General features: G+C 46.5%; 1 protein-coding gene across 1 annotated transcript in view; it reads left to right on the top strand.

Moving 5' to 3' along the window:
• The window catches only part of LOC308366996 (voltage-dependent T-type calcium channel subunit alpha-1I-like), a gene marked incomplete at both ends in the record, with an annotated part of 117,389 nt that extends 101,025 nt beyond the window's left edge, over positions 1-16,364 (top strand). The window contains 10 exons of the mRNA XM_080840818.1: positions 263-396; positions 1,633-1,703; positions 4,996-5,074; positions 5,471-5,592; positions 6,617-7,021; positions 11,780-11,926; positions 13,053-13,214; positions 13,749-13,941; positions 14,959-15,212; positions 15,738-16,364. Of these exons, the coding sequence (XP_080696944.1) occupies positions 263-396; positions 1,633-1,703; positions 4,996-5,074; positions 5,471-5,592; positions 6,617-7,021; positions 11,780-11,926; positions 13,053-13,214; positions 13,749-13,941; positions 14,959-15,212; positions 15,738-16,364 (2,194 nt within the window). The remainder of the gene's footprint in view (positions 1-262; positions 397-1,632; positions 1,704-4,995; positions 5,075-5,470; positions 5,593-6,616; positions 7,022-11,779; positions 11,927-13,052; positions 13,215-13,748; positions 13,942-14,958; positions 15,213-15,737) is intronic.
• Positions 16,365-17,325: the final 961 nt, after the last annotated feature.

Here is a 17,325-nt window from a genome sequence, read left to right as displayed (position 1 = left end):
ATGAGGACAGGATTTCAATACGGCATCAATGAGGGGCTAACCACAGTGAAAAGCGTGAGGAACCCATGGAGAGCCTAAGAGGATAGAGGATTCAGGGATTAGTGTTTGGGCCAACCACTTGTCAAACGCATAAACCGGGCTTACAGTGTGTGAAATGCTTTCATTGCATTCAGGGAATTCAGCACTATACCGTTCCCATCCAGACCCTTGTTCTCATGCTAATCGGCTGGCTGAATGCTCCCTCCCCTCCTTCCCTCTGCAGGTGGAACCAGCTGGACCTGGGCATCGTGCTGCTCTCGGTGATGGGCATCATCCTGGAGGAGATCGAGATCAGCGCCGCCCTTCCCATCAACCCAACCATCATCCGCATCATGAGGGTGCTACGCATAGCACGTGGTAAGAGCTTTGACTCTCATGTAGCCCCCAAAGGTGTCTGTTGCAGTGTTGTCCACCCCACATTTCTGCCCAACAGGCCTGGACTGTACCCTGCTGTGGCCAGTATCACCCTCACTAAATTCTGTGTTACCCTTGTAGATGCCCTGCGTCTTAAAGAAGCACCCCCTTGCTGGAGGTCTGCAGCTGCCCTTCTGGCACTCTCAGATGTCCTGTCTTTCCCTCTGTAACTCTTTCTTTCTCTCTTTCTCAGTAAATGACTGTCTTTCCACCTCTTGTTTCTTTAGCGTTTTCCTCTTTCTCTTTCACCCTTAGCCTCTGTCCTCCACTTTTACACACACACACACACACACACACACACACACACACACACACACACACACACACACACACACACACACACACACACACACACACACACACACACACACACACACACACACACACACACACACACACACACACACACACACAATGCCTGGTCATTATTACTTGTGGTAATATGAGCTCCAGACACTAAAGCCCTATTAGGCCGAGATGATATTTCCTAAAGGGTAAATTATGTAATGAACAAACCTGCTACAGATTGATCTGTCAGGCTGGCTAATTCATCTTGCTCTAGCCTCTGAACTGAAGGTGTCACCAAATCAGAGAGGTGCCGTCCTGTTTCTTTGTTTGGATATGAATGTGTGTGTGTGCGCCTGAAGTGTTTGTGTGCGCGACTGTGTCCTTATGTGTCTGTATGTGTGTAGGTGTGTGAAATGTTTAATTTTAGCTCTGACCTTTGTGAGAATCTTCATTACCTCTTTTGGCTGAAATTGAACCGGAGGGGATCCCTACAACTATCTCATCCATAATCCCATGCCCTTTTGCCTGGATGTTCCCCATTCATAACACCTCCTCTGTCTCTTTCTCTCTCTCTCTCTCTATCTCTATCTCTCTCTCTCTCTCTATCTCTCTTTCTCTCTCTCTTTCTCTCTCTCTCTCTATCTCTATCTCTATCTCTCTCTCTCTATCTCTCTTTCTCTCTCTCTCTCTATCTCTATCTCTATCTCTATCTCTATCTCTATCTCTATCTCTCTATCTCTCTTTCTCTCTCTCTCTCTATCTCTATCTCTATCTCTATCTCTCTCTCTCTATCTCTCTCTCTCTCTCTCTCTTTCTCTCTCTCTCTCTATCTCTATCTCTATCTCTCTCTCTCTATCTCTCTTTCTCTCTCTCTCTCTCCCCCTCCTGCAGTGCTTAAGCTGTTGAAGATGGCTACTGGGATGAGAGCCCTTTTGGACACCGTGGTGCAAGCACTACCACAGGTGCTGTACACTCACCCTAAATCAATCATGCTGTACACTCAACCTAAATCATTTCCAACCTGTACTGGGTACAACTATAAAATGAACCACTGAGTTTCAATTCTGAATGTGTCTCGGAACCTAATGGCCGCTGCTACTGTTTGAGTTGATCTTAAATGTGGGGGCCCGTCTGAGCCCAAGTATCTCTATGTGAAACATATTAGACAACAATATTCTATATCACAGAGAACCTTTCCATGGGACTTGAAGCTGAGGTGGGATTCTCTCTCTCTCTCTCTCTCTCTCTCTCTCTCTCTCTCTCTCTCTCTCTCTCTCTCTCTCCCTTTCTCTCTTTCCCACCTCTCTCTGTCTGTCCATCTATCTATCTATCTTTCAATCTGTTGAGAGCGTCAGGGTAGATCAGAAGAACTGGGGGGTGTAATACTGTTTTTCATGCCACAAAATTAAATGAAATGAAATGCGTGCATCACCTTCAGACAGGAACAGCTAGATGGAGAAACTAAACTGAAAGTTAAAAAACACATAAAGAGTGCAGATAGAAACGTCTACGCTAGTTGCAGAGAATCAACTTATACCTACAGCTTTAGTCAACAGTGAAACACAGACACTGAGTAAAAACAACAAATGACCAGTCCTATTGTACTTCTTCTGGCATTGATAGACAGACAGACAGAAACACAGACCGTAAAGCGTGTGGGAGACGCTGAGGGAGCTAGACGGCGGTGACGCAGCTGCGCACTGCTCTCCTCCCCCCTGCATAAATATTGATCCCTCGATCATTAGCGCTGGGCTGCACGCCTGATCTCGGGGGAATCGGAGGTGTTATTAACACGCCGCCTGATTAAGGAGGCTGCCACCGAACCACCCGCACAATAACCCCCAATATGGAGCAACGTCAGCATAGACTCACGCTCACTGACATGGCTCAGTCCATCAGCACAGACTCACTGACATGCCTCAGTCCGTCAGCATAGACTCACTGACATGCCTCAGTCCATCAGCACAGACTCACTCTCACTGACATGCCTCAGTTCTGAGACTCCTGACTGGCTTCCATGCTGAGTATTACAGCCTTGACCTTAGTGGCTCAATGGCACACAGATACTGATCTAGAGTCGACCTGCTTTATCTAGATATTACCAGATGATTTCAAAGCAGCAAGAGGGAGCTTAAGTTTAATACTATTAAGATAACTGCATAAACATAAACGGCTAACATGTAAAAGCCTTGAAAACACCACACCACAGCTGGCAGTGATAAAAGCTTGCTGGCATTAGTCAACAGTGAAACACAGACACTGAGTAAAAACAACAATTGACCAGTCCTATTGTACTTCTTCTGGCATTGATAGATAGACAGACAGAAACACAGACCGTAAAGCGTGTGGGAGACGCTGAGGGAGCTAGACGGCGGTGACGCAGCTGCGCACTGCTCTCCTCCCCCCTGCATAAATATTGATCCCTCGATCATTAGCGCTGGGCTGCACGCCTGATCTCGGGGGAATCGGAGGTGTTATTAACACGCCGCCTGATTAAGGAGGCTGCCACCGAACCACCCGCACAATAACCCCCAATAAGGAGCAACGCAAGGGCAGACTCACGCTCACTGACATGCCTCAGTCCGTCAGCACAGACTCACTGACATGCCTCAGTCCGTCAGCATAGACTCACTGACATGCCTCAGTCCATCAGCACAGACTCACGCTCACTGACATGCCTCAGTCCATCAGCACAGACTCACGCTCACTGACATGCCTCAGTCCATCAGCAAAGACTCACTGACATGCCTCAGTCCGTCAGCACAGACTCACTGACATGCCTCAGTCCGTCAGCACAGACTCACGCTCACTGACATGCCTCAGTCCGTCAGCACAGACTCACTGACATGCCTCAGTCCGTCAGCACAGACTCACTGACATGCCTCAGTCCGTCAGCACAGACTCACGCTCACTGACATGCCTCAGTCCGTCAGCACAGACTCACGCTCACTGACATGCCTCAGTTCTGAGACTCCTGACTGGCTTCCATGCTGAGTATTACAGCCTTGACCTTACTCGCTCAATGGCACACAGATACTGATCTAGAGTCGACCTGCTTTATCTAGATATTACCAGATGATTTCAAAGCAGCAAGAGGGAGCTTAAGTCTAATACTATTAAGATAACTGCATAAACATAAACGGTTAACATGTAAAAGCCTTGAAAACACCACACCACAGCTGGCAGTGATAAAAGCTTGCTGGCATGCTAAACCGGTGTTTTTTGGTGATCTAATTGGCAATGTCACGCTGTGAAAGCTTTTTCTTACAGTGGCCTGACCCGAATCACAAAACTAAATAGTGCCTTTTTTACTGTTATGTCGAACATAACTACTGTAGGAGTTATCATCCATGTGCTCTTTCAGAGTCTCCACTCCATTTTTTTGCATTAAACTATTTTACGAGCTGTCAGACAATTAAAGGGAAATGAGTTCCTCTGCAGCATGTGGAGAGAGGGCATTATCCTGTGTTACCTCAAGTCATGATGGCTCGTGGTGCCATTCAGATGGCGTAAATGCCCTCACTGGTTTCCATTTCCCCAGCACTAAAGCTAAGGTCTTGTTCTATTTCATTTGCTGAAATGGGTCATAAAGCCCCCTGAATGGCGGGCGAAATTACTCTTGGATCTTTTGGTACTGTTTCAAACATCGGCCTGTTTCAGCAGCTGACAAATTGAAATTGTTTTAAATGTGATCCTTTTAGAGAGTACACAGTATTGCAATATCCATCCATCCACTTTGTTGTCCTACTTTGCAGATTTTGTATACCCTTTTGTGTGTTTGATTTGATATTAAGGAGTTCTATATCAATAACGGTTAAGCTTTTCCATCTATCATCCTGTCTCCAGCTAAGCTTTGCTTTTATCTTCAGGCCCGTTGAGTGAGCACAGATATTTGAGTGTTGTCTTTGGGCTGTGGCAGAGCTCGTTAATATGCACACACCGGGCTTGACTCGCCGCTCTACGAGGCAGTTCACCTCACCCATGAAATAGGTTAATTCAGATTCATTTCAATGCCTCTGACACCAACGCTGGAGTACTTGACGGAGGCGCGCTATTAAATCTCCGCACCATCACGCTTCGCTAGTCAACCAAGCACTAGTAAATGTTTCAGAAGTATCAGAGTTGTAATTCACTGAGGGATATCACATTATTACCACCTGTGTGTAAATTGATATTGAAATTGTGTCCAGCCGCTCAGAGACTGACACTGTAAGTGGTATCAGTGGCTAATCTCCTGACGTTTGTCCCCCTCAGGTGGGGAACTTGGGCCTCCTCTTCATGCTGCTCTTCTTCATCTATGCCGCTCTGGGGGTGGAGCTCTTTGGAGAACTCGGTGAGTCACGTGACCTTCTTCTCCAAGGTTCATTTGTTAATTTGTTCCCAGAGCATACAGAGGCGTCAATCATGCCTAGAGTCAAAATAATTAAGCAATATAGTACGAGTGCGAGTGGGGTAGGTAACGGATAATCCCACGGGTAGTGTTCGGCCGTAGCCACCGAGGCCGGAGGCCAAGTGGCGCAGGCAACAACACCCGTGGGTATCATAAACAGCTAAATAACGCGATAGAACCCACTTGTTTTATAAGATCAAATAAACCACCATGATGTTCTTTGTGCAGGTGTTTGTTTTTTAGTACTGGACTGACTGTGTCTCTTTTTAACGCTCTCTTTCTCTTTATCTCTCTCTATGTCTTACTCTCTCTCTCTCTTTTTCTGTGTTTCTCTCTCAGTCTGTAATGAAGAGTATCGCTGTGAGGGTATGAGCCGCCATGCCACCTTTGAGAACTTTGGCATGGCTTTCCTCACCCTCTTCCAGGTCTCTACTGGAGACAACTGGAACGGTATCATGAAGGTACTGCGTTTTCCTTTGACACCTAACAGTAACCCCAAAATAAGGTTCCATTCGAGTCAATAGACTTCAGTGTATTATTCCTTCCTACTATGTGTATAGATTCATGCATAGTGTAGTATACATTAATCATTTATAGTAAATTGTCATTATTTGTAGGTAAAGATGTAAAGATAGAGAGGTCCATTCACGTATATAAGTTATTTTATGATTTTTTTCTCTCTGAAATACTCTCTGATTCCCTCTCTCTCTCTATCTCTCTCTCTCGCTCTATCTTTCCTTTTTCCTCATCTCACTGCCATTCTCCCTTTCTCTTGCTCTCTTTGGTGGCACTTTATGACAAAAAAAAACAATGACATCCAATGACAGCCCTGGACCCTGTGCCAGAGCTGTTCTTTTATCCGTCCCATAGCACTTTTATGGCGTGGCATGATGACAGAGGACTTGCCAGCTCAGCATATCCATACCCTTTCATTTAAATGGGTCCTTTATGCGGAAAAGTATAGCTTGCAAATGCCTCTCACTCAGGAGACCACACGAGATGGATGAGCGTGGCAGGGCTTGGTATTTAACACCTACGACACGCTTCATAGATAATGGTGGTCTCTGAGGCGAATGCAGGCCGTACCTGTCCACTGAAGCACCATAATCAGGACTGGAAAATTACAAGGCCACGCTCCCACGTTCCCGCAGAGCCAAATTCCCCCCTTCCACCATCTCCCCAGGCACAGCAAACAAATCATAATTACCTTGAGCTGAGGTTCAGACACAACAGAGCGATGAAATACGAGCTGCATGAAATAGCTGCTGTGTCAGAAAACCGTCAGCGCGCTCTCAGTGATCGGCCATTGTTCCGAGTGACTAATGGTAGTACATTCTAATTGAGTGCAAGCTCAGTGCATGTTACAGGGGGAAACGGCTAACAATACAAGATAAACAACTGAGCCACTCACACACCAATATCTCCTCTAACCGCACCCTCTTTTCTTTGTCTATTTTTCTCCGATGACTATGGTGGCCCCCTCAGGACACATTGCGCGAGTGCCCCTCTGGCCCGGAGTACACGTGCAACCCCAGCCTTCAGTTCATCTCACCTATGTACTTTGTGAGCTTCGTGCTGACGGCGCAGTTTGTGCTCATCAACGTGGTGGTGGCCGTGCTCATGAAGCACCTGGATGACTCCAACAAGGAGGCGCAGGAGGAGGCCGAGATGGACGCCGAGATCGAGCTGGAGCTGGCCGCGGGCACCCTCTGTTGCATGGGCCCCGTTGGCGCCGCTGGAGGAGTGGCAGGGGCTGGGTGCAGCAGGGGACGGATTGAACCGTGTGGAGGAATACCAGGCCCTAGCACCGGCATCCTCCCCCATTTAGCCAGCCCGCACTCCAGCCCCCACGAGCCCGGAGACCCACACCGGATCTACTCGCCTGCCCAGGTACTGTTGGAAACCAACTCTGGTTGTGGGGGGTGGTGGTGGTGTGGGGGGGAGATGTTTTTGTTCCCCAAGTTAATTGAGAGTATGGAGTATGGTTATCACCGGTGAAGAGAAAATCTAAGGAATTACTACAAAGGAAAAGAGAAAGAGAGAGAGAGGGAGAGAGATAGAGAGAGAGAGAGAGAGAGAGAGAGAGAGAGGGAGAGAGAGAATGAGTGACGATAAGAGAAAGAGAGACAGAGATTGGGGTGTGTTTTCGTCATTGCATCTCGGGTGTCTCCATGGTGACATTTAATTATGTGTGTTTGTGTGTGTGTGTGTGTGTGTGTGTGTGTATGTGTGTGTGTATGTGTGTGTGTGTGTGTATGTGTGTGTGTGTGTGTGTGTGTGTATGTGTGTGTGTATGTGTGTGTGTGTGTGTGTGTGTGTGTGTGTGTGTGTGTTGGGGGGGATCATAACCCATGAACACAATGAACTACAATTAATCTCCTCTTTAATGAAGTTCTGCACCAGATATTGACCTGCAGAATGAGATTTATCATGCAAATGTGCATTATGGAAGGACAAGAGTTGACTCATCTCTGCATACTCACACACGCTCACACACTCACCCTTCCTTCATCTCTCTCTTCACTCTATCTCCCTTTTTTCACCCACGCAACATACAAACACAAGCCCACCTAGATGAGAGATTCCAAAAATAACCGGAGACAAACATACACAAGCTTAGACAGACTGTTAGGCAGAAGATAACACACACACACACATGCACACACACACTCACTCACACACAGACTGATGACTCACTGTCATCATGCCTGCCACCTTTACTGAGCTATAATTGTCTTTACCTGTTTGTTTTTAGCCTGTTGTGCTTACGTAACACACTGGCAGAGCAGGAAAGAGAGACAGAGTGTAGGAAAGAGTGAAAGAGTGAAATGAGAGAGAGAGAGAGAGAAAGGTGGTTGGGATAGAGAAAAGAGGGGAAGAGCGGAAGAGCAGGAAACAAAAAAAAGAGAGAATAAGGAGAAGGATTTTAGGCTGGGCTGATGATCTGAGTTTTCAATCACTGCGGCGCTGGAACCATGGCTCCCCACAGAGCAAGCAGCTCTCCCATTCCTCCCTCCCACTGTCAGAGAGGAGGGGAGGAAATCATTTACAGGCCAAAATGAAAACAGGGAGGCTTTAGCTGGAGAGAGGAAGAGATGGGAGACGGGAGCAAGAAATGAAAAGGGAAGGGAGTAGGGGGGGGGGGGAAGCGTTGTAGAAACAAAGGGTTTGCGGACAATGTGATTCTGGTGCAGCCAAGCTTTGTGGTTCTGATGTTCCCTTCAAATTGAATATAAAGAAGACACCCATGGAGGATCGGAAAATAATATGTATGTGGTTTGAAACATGTTAATGATTACAGTATTTTAATACCACGAGGTTAAGTGAGGTTGAAGATGAATTGATTGATTATTGATGAATGTTATTGAGCTCAGAGCACCAAAACTAACACGGTATCTTTCATGTTAAACTGGGGAATTAATCCAGGCAACTGTGGGATGTTACTTTGTAGCATGCTAGACGTATGGTACCTATCTACCTAAACTGACCGCAAGATTGAACAAGCCTTATTCTCGACCTGTAGGTCCTTTCTGTCTTTCACTCTCTTTGTCTCTCTCCCTCCTCCTGGGTCTCATCAGTCTATGTGTGTGTGTGTGTGTGTGTGTGTGTGTGTGTGTGTGTGTGTGTGTGTGTGTGCGTGTGCGTGTGCGTGCGTTTTCGTGTGTGTTTGCGTGTGGGTGTGCGTGTGCGTGTGCGTTAGTGTGTGTGTGTGTTTGTGTCAAACAGAGACAAAGGGAAGATTGATAGGAATGGACTGAAGATAAGAGGGTCAGCCATTTGACAAACGAGCATTGCTGGAAGGAAACCAGAGAGAAGGTTCTAAGAGTACCTATACCTGAAAAGGGAGTGGATGAGGGACTCAAAAGTCCTCCCATCTGTTCATATGACATGCTTAGATGAATGCTCAATGCTAAATGTCTCAGCATCTTCAGAAAACAAAATGCCACCACCTGCCTTCAACATTTTCTGACCAACACATTTAACAGAATCATAGGGTACAGAATCATCAAATAACAAACAAAAAAATCAACCTCGACATTCAGTAGACCTGTGAATTATATTGGTGAAGCAGAGAGAGAGAGAGAGAGAAAGAGAGAGAGGTAGAGAAGAGGAGACATAAGCAGAAAGAGTGAGAGAAATGTAGTGAAGGAGAACGAGAGAGAGAGAGAGAGATATGTAGTGAAGGAGAACGAGAGAGAGCGAGAGATATGTAGTGTAGTGAAGGAGAATGAGAGAGAGAGAGAGAGAAAGAGTGGCCGAGTGAGGGAGAGAGAGAGAGAAAGAGAGAGAGAGAGAGAGAGAGGTAGAGAAGAGGAGACATAAGCAGAAAGAGCGAGAGATATGTAGTGAAGGAGAATGAGAGAGAGAGAGAGAGAGAGAGAGAAAGAGTGGCTGGGTGAGGGAGAGTATGGGTTCACTGCAACGGCATCTGCTCTGCCATGTGTTACACTCTGCTTTGCCACAGGGCGAGCAGACAGGGAACTCTCTCTCTCTCTCTTAGCTAGAAGTGCAGGCCCCGGACAGGCAGCAGGTGGAAAACCTCCCCATGAATGGATAGCGCAGGCACCCCACCTGTGCACAGAGGGGACAGGAACTACATTACCCATATGCTGAGCAGTGGGTGAGAACTACATCACCCATATGCTGATGCGCTGATGAAAAGGGCATTATCCGCATGCTGCGATTATTGAGAGGCAGTTTATCGGCGCTGTGCACTCATAGAGAGCTTCTACATCACTCATACCCATGTTGTACAGACACAGTCTGTCATATTTTATCTTTCTATTATCTTTTCTTAGAGGGAGTACAAAATTCGACTTTCAAAACCGATGTCAGCCATCCTTTACTATAGAGCAAGCCATTCCACAGCTATTCCCATTCATTGTACAAACAGACTTATTTTGATTTTAGAGGTTAAAGTAGTACGACTCGATCTGCAGTAACCTTACCTAACCTATGAGAGGGCTAAGTAAGGTTAGGTTTGGGGACTTGAGAGTATTTTAGGCAAAGAATATCATTCAGTAGCAGTGTGCTGTCCTCTGTGACCTCCTACCCGTCGGCTGTTGAGTTGCACGTTATAAGTGCAGCCTGAAGCAATCCCAGATTGCAAATTCTGTGGTGGACACCAGGTGCTGTCAACGGCTTCAGGGCATCCCACATCTTCATTTAAATAAATACATACTAAAGAGTCTCTCTGTCACTTTATTTCTTATTCTTATGTTATTATTATAACTTTGTTTGCCCAAGAGCTATTAAGAGAGCTATTAAGTCTCCCTGCCTCTCTAACGATGAGAAATCCTGATCTGCGTTTTCAAATTTTATTGACGGCTTATCTTAAAAACCCTCGACTGTGTTACCCATGCTTCAGTTTGCTTCAGCTGTGATCTAGATTCTGATAGAAAATAGGGATAGAATAATGTTTCCCTACTGAATGGGTTATTTAAAATTACACCTGTGCTTGTGGAAGAAATTCCGTATGAAATAACCAGCCACCTTAATAAGATTTAATGGGATATAAGCCAAGCACAAAATTACACACTGGAGAGGGTGCTGATTGAGGAACGTTTTATCGTTCTGGTGAGCGGCTGCTTTTTCAATCGGCAGTAACTGTCCCCCTTGGCAAACCAAGCATTGCATAATTGTATAGTTCCAGTCAATCTATAATGCATTTTCCTTTTGCCTTCCATATACACAAGACCTTAGAATCAAATCTGTGCAAACCTGACATAAAGAAATAGCAACTCCCACTTGAGGAAAGAACACGTGTTTTACACAAACAGGCCTGTAAGACATGGGGGTTGTTGAAGGATTTGCAGCACAGCAGTGCAATTATGGACCGATATTTTCTCAGCCTCCTGGCCTCCTATTGTGAGCCCATTTCAATACTCTCCCCTTTTACCCAATGTTGCATTCAGCCATCTTCCTTGTGTAGTCTATAAAGGCTGTAGCTCCCCGTCATTTGCCATGGAAGGGACTGGAACGGAGGGAGGAAGTGCTGATGTGTTTGAGGGTCTGTGGTGGCGAGAGGCTGAGCTTAGTCTGGGCTCAGAGGCTCCTTTGAAGCTGAGCAGCGCAATGTGAGCTGGACGGTCATTAGCACCGCAGCCACTGCAGTCAGGCAGGGCTGTTCCTGACCTCCGGTGCTTGTTAGACACACGTGTGTGTGTGTGTGTGTGTGTGTGTGTGTGTGTGTGTGTGTGTGTGTGTGTGTGTGTGTGTGTGTGTGTGTGTGTGAAAGAGAGAGATAGTGTGTTTCTGAATAGGTGAGAGATAAGTAGATACATGGTGTGTGAATATGAGTATCAGAAGTGTTCCCATTCCTGTGTGTGCGTACGCGTCGTTTGTAAGTGAATGTGTCAACTCATCTGTGTGAGTACTCTCGTGCCTTTGTGTTGGGTTGAGAGAATCAAAAGGGCGCTCCATAACTGAGTCCTGTGTGTGTTCCTCCACGCATTCTGTCACATATACATACCTCCCACTCAGGATTAAGATGTACAGCCCCGTGTGATGCTAAGTGAAATGTGAAACTGCAATGTGTTTTTCTGTCCACTATGGAGTGTCAATAAACAAATACATAAATAATAACTAACTTAGTAAATGAAATCCGGAGTGTGAGCTGGGGAGTTGACGTGCACGTTTGCGTCTCAGGAGAGCCTATGGCTGGACAGTGTGTCTCTGCTGATCAAAGACTCCTTCGAGGGCGAGATGCTGATGATTGACAACCTCTCTGGGTCCGTCTTCCACCACTACTCATCCCCTCCCGTCTGCAAAGACTGCAAGACTCACCCGCAAGAGGTACAGCCACTCCCCAGCCCCCCAGGGCAAGTGCACGGACAGACACAGCCTCCGAGCTGTGAATCGACCAGGGGGCCCCTCACTGGAGAATTCCACTTGAATGCAGGAAGGAGTTTGAGTGGAGTTCAGTAGTTGGATTTGTGGGTCAAATCCGACGTGTCAAAATCAACGCTTCTGTGCTAACCTCCATCTTCCGACCGTACTAAAACCGCATTAACATTGCATCAGTCAACGTTTTTTTGTCTGCATACCTCATTAAAGCATTAATAGCATGCTGTACACGCATGAATATCTCATTTTCATTACGTAATCCAAATTAGTAATTTTCTTGTGTTACAGTACATGACTTAATTTTAAGTGCGGTGGCTCATATATACAGCCAAACCATCCCGTGTGCATACTTAAGCCACAGGTCGTCCAAATGTCCATCACTGTGATTGACTGAAACATGCTTGGGCCAGGCAGCAGTAATTTTGGAAAGAATCTACTCACCTATGACTCCCCATTTCGGTCTGTCCACACAGACAGCATCAGGCCATCAATCTGTCTGCCTCTCATTCTCGCTCCATCTCTGATTTATGAACTTCTTCTTCTCCTCTTCCTTGCTCCCCCTCTCTTTCTCTCTGCCTCTTTCTATTGCCTTCTCACTTTCTCTCACTGTCCTGCAGCTTTCTCATGCGCTCACTCTGATTTCTGTGACAGGTGGTGACAGTGTGTGCGACTGTGTGTGTAACTCTCCCTGAGAGCGGCCTCGTTCTCCAAAGCACAGACACTCGTCTCTCTGCCTCTGTGGGTTTCATGCCGTGATGGCTCATCACGATTTGAGCAAACCTATTCAGTCCATGTATTTACTCAGGGGTGCTCACAATGTTTATTTAATGTTAAATGGGAATAAAATAATTGGGTAATTTGGAAATGCTGGACTCTTTTAATCTGTGTTTGCTCTCAATCTACAATCTCAATTTATATAAGTATCCATATCTGCTGTGTTCTGTCTCTGGTTTAAACGTATATTAAATAGATATAGTCTATGCACTCTATGTGTTTTACCTCTCCCAGGGCCTTATTATATTATTTCACTCAGCCTGAAACATATCGACATTCTCTGTCTGTCTCCCTTCTACAGGAAATCCGAATGGCTGAGCTGGAGCAGGCTTCCCTGAGGTCCGAGCAGCTCTCGGACAAGTCCTCGTCACCGGCGCTGCCCGATAACCTCAGCTTGGATGAGCAGAGCGTCTTTCAGCTGCTAATGCAGCAGGACAGCAAGGTGAGCGCCATGGAAACGGAGGTGAGCAGAGGGAGCCCTGGTGGTGTACCCGCTCCCGTTTCCCGCGGCATCAGAGGATGAAATCCGTCCTAACTCCTTAATCTGTTAAGTCTCTTAGTGTGAGGTCGTAATGAGCGCTAATCAGTGAGAGTGGCTATGAGCCCGCAGGAATCTAATTAATACATCCTGAGATAATCTGAATCTCACAGGATCTTGGGGCTTTCGAGCCGTCCCGGAGAAAGCGGAGTAATGCCCGGAGTTGCTTGGTTGAGTCCTCCCCAAACTTTCCATATTTGCTTTAATGGCTGCCGCTGAGTTCTTATAGACAGTGGGTATAAATATTTGGGGTATGAGGGCACACTGCTTATCTTTCCTAATGACTGTGATCGAGGCTGTGTGAAGAGATGTTGTTAGGTTAGAAGCAGAGCTTTGCATGCAGTGTTAATGGTCAGTGGTAAAGGTTTACATCTGCTGCAGCTGGAGACCTCAATCTTTCTCTCTCTGTCTCTCTCTCTCTGCCTCTCTCTCTCCCTCTCTCTCTCTCTCTCTACCCAGGATGAGAATGGCACAGAGGACACCCACCACTCTGAGGAAACAGAGGCCCGTGGGGAGGGTTGGGATCCAGCATCAGAGCCACAGGACTCCCATGGCCACTGCTCTCTGATGGAGGGAGGGGAGCCGAGGCCAGAGGAAGAGGCCCAGAGTCAGATGCAGCAGTCCATCCACATCCTGCCACAGCACAGCCCTGGTGAGCTGGCTCTGCTTAAGCCTACAGAGATGGCGACCAGGATAACCAGCCTTTCATTATAGTGCCACTCTACCGGCTATTAGGAGACCCTTATTAAATAGACACTGCAGGTTCAAAGAAGGGCATCACATAAAGTTTTTCTGACCTCAGCGCCTTTCGGGCCAGACACTCACCTCATTTGGGTGGGTGTCTGATCACAAAGGTAGGCATGGAAATAGTGTTGAGGAAAGCATTCTTCCACTTCCTTCCTTGAAATGAAACCTGCATCTTGGTTATCAATGTATGCCAGGCACATGTAATCTAATCTCTACAGTTAAACAGCAGTACACTGACCACTGAGTTACCAAATGGACCAATCTTTTCACCCAACAAAATATGTTTCCAAATGGCTATATAGACTACGCAGTTAGGTACAACTAAAGAGTGCAATGTCTTTGTCTACCATGGGATAATTCCATCAAATATTAATTTCATTTTCATTGTTCATTAAATGTTTCATTTTTCTAACACAGGCAACTGAAACTAACTGGCATTTTACACCAGGTCTGTCAGTGTTCAGTAATGTATGTTGAAATAGTAGCACTAACCACAAAAAGCTCTTTTTTAGACATGAATTCAACAACGTTTCGCCTGTTCTTCAAAAGCTTCACACTACTTTAGTGTTCTATGAGTTCTAATATGCAAATAGCAACCCTTCCCAACTCTTCTCAATTCTTCTCAACTCTTCCCTATGGTGATTCACCATTGGTGCATCATTACATCACACTCGTAACAAACGGCTCGTTTGCCTTTCAAAATGTCTTATATCTCAGCACTTTTGAAAGTATTAGTTAAGGTATTAGTCCCTACAAGGTGCACATTACAGATATATTTGTATTCTTAACTAGGAAGACTATGAGATGTGGTACTAGGGAGTAATGACGTTCTTTGTCTTCACCTTGTTAATCTTTTAATTTGATTTGAGTGTAGCTCAAATGGGCCAATAAACTGACTTGTCTTTCTCTTCTGTGGAAGTAGGTGGGGCTGAGAGCAGCAGTAGCAGCATCAGAACAGGAGGACATGGCTGTGAAAGCAGAGGTGCTGGGTGCGGAGGTTCCTCTCCCGGTCCCTTCCAGCTCCCTGCAGAGTTCTTCCACCCCACCTCGGCAGCCATCCCGGCGCCCCCCAGGCCTCGGCTTGGCCACCGATCCAAGAGGCTGAAGATGACCTCCCCAGCCTCCTGGGCATCGCTGAGATCTCCAGGAGCCAACAGCAGGATGCTCTGCACCCAGGTAAGACCCGGGTCACAGTTCACAAAAACAAAAAACAAACAAACAACAAAACAAACAAGGCTGACTTTCAAGTCAGTTTTTATTGCACAAGCGATTCACTGCAACACACACGTGTTATATGTTATATGATAGGCGATCCAGGACACACACACACACACACACACGCACGCAGGCCTGAGGTCGCTGTGGATTCACCCTCTGCTCTTAACCCATCCTGGATCGTCCTCCCTCCAGGATCCCCCAGTACATAATCGATACTCACAGGTTTTAAGTGTATTATATTAATGTATTCATTCAGTTCTGCTGAGGCACAGTACTCCACTGAGGCACATAATGGTTAGTTTTAAAGTTCTTTGATGCACAACGCACAGTGATCCCCCTGATTTTAACATAGGGTTAAGCGTATAATATTGAGTATAATGCTTCTCTGAGAAAATGACTGCAATGTCAGTTACTTTAGATGACTTTTGGGAAACTGATCCAGCAATGTTGGCTAATCCATTTTTGTCGTTCATGTGTCCTCAGTACCCATCACACAGTGACTCTTCTCTGGCCACGGGGAGCTCAGACGGCAGTCTCCAGACCACCATGGAGGAAGGCTTGAGCTTTAGCGTGTCACCCCCTCAGGATCTAGATCTTCCCCTGCCCTCAAATTCCCCCATGCGAGAAGAAAGCAGTCCACACCCCAGAGACACCCTGACACCCCACAACACCACCTCTGTCACATTCAGCCTCCAGGCCACCAGGGGTCACCAGAGAAGTCAGAGCAGCTGCGGTGGCAGCACCAGCCCTGGCTGTCACCGAGAGGATTCCATGGATCCGTCCGACGAGGATCTGGGCATCGTGATTGGCGGATGCAGCAACAGCGAACAGTTGTCAGAGACGCTGAGTAGCCTCTCATTAACCTCCCTCCTCTGCTCCAGCTCACTGCTGCCTCCTGTGGTGAAGAAGAGCAACAGCACCGGTAGCCTGGACCAGGGAAATCTCTCCAGCAGAGGGAAGGATGGTCGGCCCCAGGGTTACCTGAGCAACCCTTGGTCAGACCAGAGAATGAGCAGAGGGGAGGTGGAAGGTGGACAATCAGAAATGACAGAAGCAGAGGGGAAAAGTACAAGCCAAATAACAGTAGTGGCCTCCAAGAAAAACAGATGAAACCTCCCTTTTTGGCTCCTTTTCAAGGTCCTTCACTAGCCCTGTTTGTCTGTGGCAGGGTTTGGTATGACACAGGATGTTCCATATTTAAAAAAAAACAAACTAAATATCCCATGCTCTCCTTCTCTCTCTCTATACTCATTTGTTACCCACCCCTCCTTTGTACTTTCCTGGATAGTGGCTCCAGCTCAGTCAAGGGGGTTACAGGTGATTCTACATAGAAGCTGAGACCGGAGAGGCTCTGGGACCGGAGTAAAAGGTCCTGCTGGAACAGCAAGGAGTTGGAAAAGAAAGACAGTCGTCTCAAATCAGAGAGACAGCCCGGGGACGTAACTTTGCGAAGGCGGATGCCAGAGATTGCGATCACTATTTTGATCTTTTGAGTAGACTGCATCTAAGGCAGGAATTAAATCATTGGTGAGAGGTTTGATGCAAAGGAACTGATCTTTTAGAGGGGACAGGATGTGGTGATGCAAATGACAGGATTGTTAATTTTTTGGGTCAGACGGATGCTTCTGTCCTCACAATCCAAGATGAGGGCAGTTGTTTGGATTGTACTCCCACTTTGATTTTTGCCATTTAAAATGTCTAACCAGAACATGGCCGTCGCTATCTGGTCTCGAACTAACGGAAGTCAAATTACCATGAGCCTGAGCAGACAGTTAGATAGTGATTATGCTACACTGTAGGTGGATTCTGAGATTCTTATTTAAATGGCCAAATAGCTTAAATTGCCTTTATCCTCGAAGCAAGAAGATATTGTGATAAGACAGCTTGGGCTTTTTTAAGAGTGGAATCCTGACAGCAAAAGAGCAAAAGTCCCGGGGAAGAATTGCAAAGAACAACCACCAAGAAAACCCTGCTATAAAAGAAGACGAGCAGTGTGTCTGAAAGGCATCAAGCATGTGCAGTTCATCTTCCTGGAGACTCTAGCGATGCATGGAAATGGCTCGATGGCGTA

The sequence above is a fragment of the Sprattus sprattus genome (genome assembly GCF_963457725.1).
Source record: "Sprattus sprattus genome assembly, chromosome: 6".
In the NCBI taxonomy this organism is placed as follows: Eukaryota; Metazoa; Chordata; class Actinopteri; order Clupeiformes; family Clupeidae; genus Sprattus; species Sprattus sprattus.
Note: the sequence above shows the minus strand (reverse complement) of the source record. Positions and strands in the feature narration are given on the sequence as shown.